We start from the raw sequence: 4,725 nt of genomic DNA, 5'->3' as shown, positions 1-4,725 counted from the left end.
TGCATGCAGGTGGGGGATGGATCTTATCTCTAGTGGAAATGCACCGGGTGAGCAACTTGTGGGCTTCCAGATGTTTTGGCCTTCATCTCCCACCATCCCTCACCGTTGGCTATGCTGTCTAGGGCTGCTGGGAGTTGTAGGCCAAAACATCTGGGGGGGCACAAGTTGCCCCTCCCCTTGATCTGAATGTATGCGTATGAACAATGAACTGCACACCTTGCCAACATATATGGAACGGTGGCTGATCATTAGAGATGTCAGCTACGGTTGCTCAAGCTAGGCTCAGAGAAAGCTTCAGGGCCTCACGAAAACTGACCTCAAAACCAAGGTGAGCTTTAACAAGCCCCCAAAGTCTCCTTCAGCTTAGAGAATGCCCTTCCCCACTGGGATGGTAGAAAGGGGGTGCAGGGACACGTTTGGAGGGCGAGAGCGGAGAACTTTCCCCTAGGGCCCATTTCAAACATCTCCTGCAGGAAGTAGGCAGAGTACGGGGAGTAGATTAAAGATCTTGGGCGACGGGGAGGGAGTAAAATAATTTCTGCTGCCCCCTAGTTTCACCTCTGCAGCTTCGCCCTTACCAACCCCCAGAAGAAGCAATAGGGTTTCTTGTTCCAGGAAGGGGGTGGGCAGGAAAAGGACTCCTGAGATGGACACATTTTTTCAGATGGGCTGTTATAAAAATCCCCAATTTCTTCTGATCTTTTCTGGAAGCGCTTAAATTAATGGATGGTGCTGTAATGGGCCAAGCTGGCTTCTGCATTCTTGCCTAACTCCTACTTGCTACAATGAGCTTTCCACAGGGAACTTCCCGTGGATTGTATCCACTTTTTACTCTATCCACTTTGTGTGTGGGCGGGTTTATCTTGTACACCACCTTGAGCGGGTTCCACCCTTAAAGGAGGCCTAAAAATAATGTTAAATCAAAGAACCATAGTGCTCTGTGTTACTAAAAGTGAGGAAATTAGCTATTGCTTTCACCCTTTGTATATTTCTTTCTTAAAAAAAAAATTAAAAGTGGTAGTGCAATTTACATTTATCTCTGTCTGGTGATTTAATATTGGGAATCCTGATATGGAATTCACGATCTCAGCCAAGAACTCACTGAGTGGCCTTGAAGCAGCCAGCAGTGTTCCTCATCTGTAAAATTGGAAATAGGATGTTCCCCCCTCACAGGCTTGTTAGGAAAACAAACAGGTATCTGCCTAGAAGGCACAGCAAGCTGGACACTTTGATAACATAATCTCAGATGTGTCAGGGCTGCTTGTTCCTTCTTAGCAGTAAATAGAATATACTTTGCACATGGTCAGAGTCATGTGCATCTCAATTCATACAGGATTTCAAGGCTGTGCTCTGGCACTGGAAATAAGTTCTGGGACTAACTCCTGATGAACCTGCTTCTATGAAGCATTATTCATGTTGATTATTTCTTATGTAAATAAAAAAATATTTTAAGATATTGAAGCTCTAGAACATCCTTAACTGTTGATCTTTTGATCAGGCATTTCAAGTTACATCAGCCACATCAAAAACAAAAATAGGACACCATTAAGGATATTCAAAAATCTACTTTTTTTGGTTCAAGTAAAGCATTTCAAGTCAAGAGCGCTTATATCAACATTATAATTTATTTGCTCCACAGATTAGCATATGCAATAAATTAATGCCAGTATTACTACAGCATCATCGTAAAACATCAGCATAGCTTGTTGCCTGTTAAATTCACTACAAGAATTGTAACTATGGCAAAAATAAAAAGTTAAATTAAAAATGGCATTTCGATGTAAAGAGAACTCAGTGTCCCAAAGAGACTTTCACAGTTCATTCGGTTCAGGAAGAAACTTCTTTAAAAAAAACAAAACCACAAAATGTTTGTGCAATTAGTTTAAGCATCGGAAAAGACACAGGATTGCTTCACAATGTCCTGACAGAAAGTTCTCTCCCTGGGCCTCGTATGTGTATGAAAAACCCAGGCAGCATGCATTTCTCCTGGGTGCATTTTTATTTTAACAAATGCAAACGGACAGTCACCAATGGTTTCCTAATCCTTTTCATCCCAGCAGACAAGAGAGAGGCTTACGGAAGGCTTTACACACTCAATAAACAAATGTCAGGAAACATTGTCAGACAGTCAGACAGTTCAGTTAAGAAAAAGAAAACGGCTTAGTCTCTTCTTGGCCCATGCTGGCCGGGCAAGGTTGCATCCAATCATGTGGCTGCTTCCCTCTTCCATCCCTCGGGGACTGCTGCCTTTAGAGCTCAGTGGCCAACTTCCTTGGCTCTCTCGCTCTTCACAGTTTTGCAAGTCCGAGTCCACAGAGGAAGCATATCGCTGTCAACTTTCAAGGGTGCAAAAATGGGACCAAACACCCATGGCCGGCGTTTCCCAGCGTCACTCGCCCTGCCGGTCTCGAAGCCTGGCAGCGGACGGAGAGACTCTTGTGCAAAAATGATGAGTCCGGCCAAAGAGTTGTGTCCTTTTCATCCCTTTCTGCCCTTTTCTCATTCTTCAGTGGACTTTGATGGAGTGTTTTCCAAACCTGAGGAACTGGAAGAGTTTCTCTCTCGTCCTCTGCTTCAAAGCCATGAGGGACCGGGCTTTCTCCTCCAGATCCTGGTCAGTGGCCAGGATGATCTTGGCCCTTTCCTCTGCTTTCCGATCGCCTGAGTTTTTGAAGAGCTTCTCGAGTGCTTCTTGATCCAGGCTCTCAAAAATGTTGGCCACCGCTTTCTTGCGCAAGGCTGTGTCAAAGCGATAACCGTGGACGGACGGGCTCACCCTCAAGGAGGTCGACATGCTGGCAGGGTTTTCTCGCTGCTTTCGGCTGTGTCAGATGCAGCGGTATTCACCTCCGCGTGTTTCACCAGGGATCCCGTAGAGAACTCCCAGCTATGGCATGGCTATTTAAAGGCAATTCAGAGCAAAAGCCGGAGACTCAAGTTACAGCGATGACATCAGACTGAACTCAACGCCCAAGAACCACAGGCCAGTTTAACAGTTAAATTGCCAGGTTCCCCTTTCTTGTGGTGACGACTTTTGCAGAGAAACGGAGGAGGAATGTTGTTGCATTATCAAATAAAAGTATTTGTTTTGGAGCTGCGTGCTCTTTTACAAGACCATTCCATTTGGAGGCCCCAAAGCAAACTAGTTTGGAGGCTTACGAAAGCAATACAAAAATAAAAGTCTTGGAGGAACCAAAGTTTCAAATCAAACCTTTTCTCTGAACCTCAACATGCAAAATGCATTCACACAATGCCATTAAAATTAAGGCTGGGTGTATAGGTTTATTTTTAGCCCATATTATTTGTACATGTTTTCACCTATAAGTCTGTTCTGTCCCATTTCTGTTTTCATCTGCAATATGTTTGTTTAAAATCTGCATGAAGAATTGCATTTAAATACATATTTAAATATGCATTTCAAATGTCTTTTCTCTCAAAATTTGCATTTCTAACCTATTTTCTATCAAAATACACATTTCTAAATACACATCGATTTTTTTTAAAAAGCCAAGAACTGCGTCAGAAGATCCGGGAAGTGCAAATGCTAGGAGATAACTAAAATCCAACCTGTGCATTCGTCCAGTAATTGCAAATCAGGTCAGTTCATATCAGAATTTGAAAAGAGTGAATTCTTCAAGTTTCCTTAATTAAAATCCAGGGAATAATTTAATTCCTTAAATAAAACTTTGCTTCCATACACATAAAGTCCCATTGCAAATATCCCCCAACTAGTCACTTCAGAGCTACAATGCAACCAATGTTATATAAACATGTAGCATAAAACTCTATATACAAATGCCCTGGGTGCATGTATTATTATCATCATCATCATCATTTACATTTCTATACCGCCCCATACCCCTTCATGGATCACTGCCTTGTTGTGGCGAAGGGGCTTGCGTAACTCAGTGAAGCCATAAGCTATGCCGTGCAGGGCCACCCAAGACGGGCAGGTCATGGCAGAGAGTTCTGACAAAATGTGGTCCACTGGAGAAGGAAATGGCAACCCACTCCAGTATTCTTGCCAAGAAAACCCCATGGAATCTCCGGGAGAGAGCGCAGGACAGGGAGGCCTGGCGTGCTATGGTCCATGGGGTCACGAAGAGTCGGACACGACTGAACGACTGAACAACAACAACCGCCCCATAGCCAAACCTCTCTGGGCGGTTTACAAAGATTAAAACATTAAAAATACAGTATACAAAGGTTAAAAGCCATTTACATTAAAAAAAAACAACGAACAGACAATATACACAAGAGAACATATATCTAAAACAACTTCAAGCAAGCAATCTCAAGCAATCAACCATAACCATAAGACAATCCAGGATCGATTAAAACTCATCATATGCTGCCAAATGCCTGGGAGAAAAGAAAGATCTTAACCTGGTGCTGAAAAGATAACAATGTTGGCGCCAGGTGGACCTCATCAGGGAAATCATTCCAAAATTGGGAGGGCCCACTGCCAAAAAGGCCCTCTCCCTTCTTGCTGTCTTCTGAGCTTCTGTCGGAGTGCAGCCGGAGGAGGACCTTAGATGTTGACCATTATCCAGTCATTTTAACCTCTTCAAAGGCTTTGAGATGCGCCTAGCTTCTAGTTCCACAACTGCAAATCACATTAAAGGAGTCCGCATTTTTAACAGAATAGATTTCCTTCACATTAGCAATACATTTTTTTAAAGACATATCTTTTTAAGAGTTATTTTGACAATTTCTATTTAAAGC

The 4,725-nt window shown here is 43.0% G+C and overlaps 1 protein-coding gene across 1 annotated transcript; it reads right to left on the bottom strand.

Annotated features, from left to right (window-relative positions):
* Window positions 1-1,553: 1,553 nt before the first annotated feature.
* TCIM (transcriptional and immune response regulator) lies at window positions 1,554-2,959 on the bottom strand. Its single transcript, XM_084804060.1, has one exon. It carries the CDS (start codon window positions 2,792-2,794, stop codon window positions 2,507-2,509), a length of 288 nt encoding a protein of 95 aa, XP_084660186.1. The 5' UTR covers window positions 2,795-2,959; the 3' UTR covers window positions 1,554-2,506.
* Between the last annotated feature and the right edge of the window lie 1,766 nt (window positions 2,960-4,725).

This window comes from Heloderma suspectum, chromosome 6, assembly GCF_057233095.1.
Source record: "Heloderma suspectum isolate Gila_16-S chromosome 6, 16-S_ref, whole genome shotgun sequence".
Classification (NCBI taxonomy): Eukaryota; Metazoa; Chordata; class Lepidosauria; order Squamata; family Helodermatidae; genus Heloderma; species Heloderma suspectum.
Note: the sequence above shows the minus strand (reverse complement) of the source record. Positions and strands in the feature narration are given on the sequence as shown.

Coding starts and splice junctions, on each gene's coding strand:
- TCIM (XM_084804060.1), bottom strand. CDS start 2,794: ATGTCGACCTCCTTGAGGGTGAGCCCGTCCGTCCACGGTTATCGCTTT.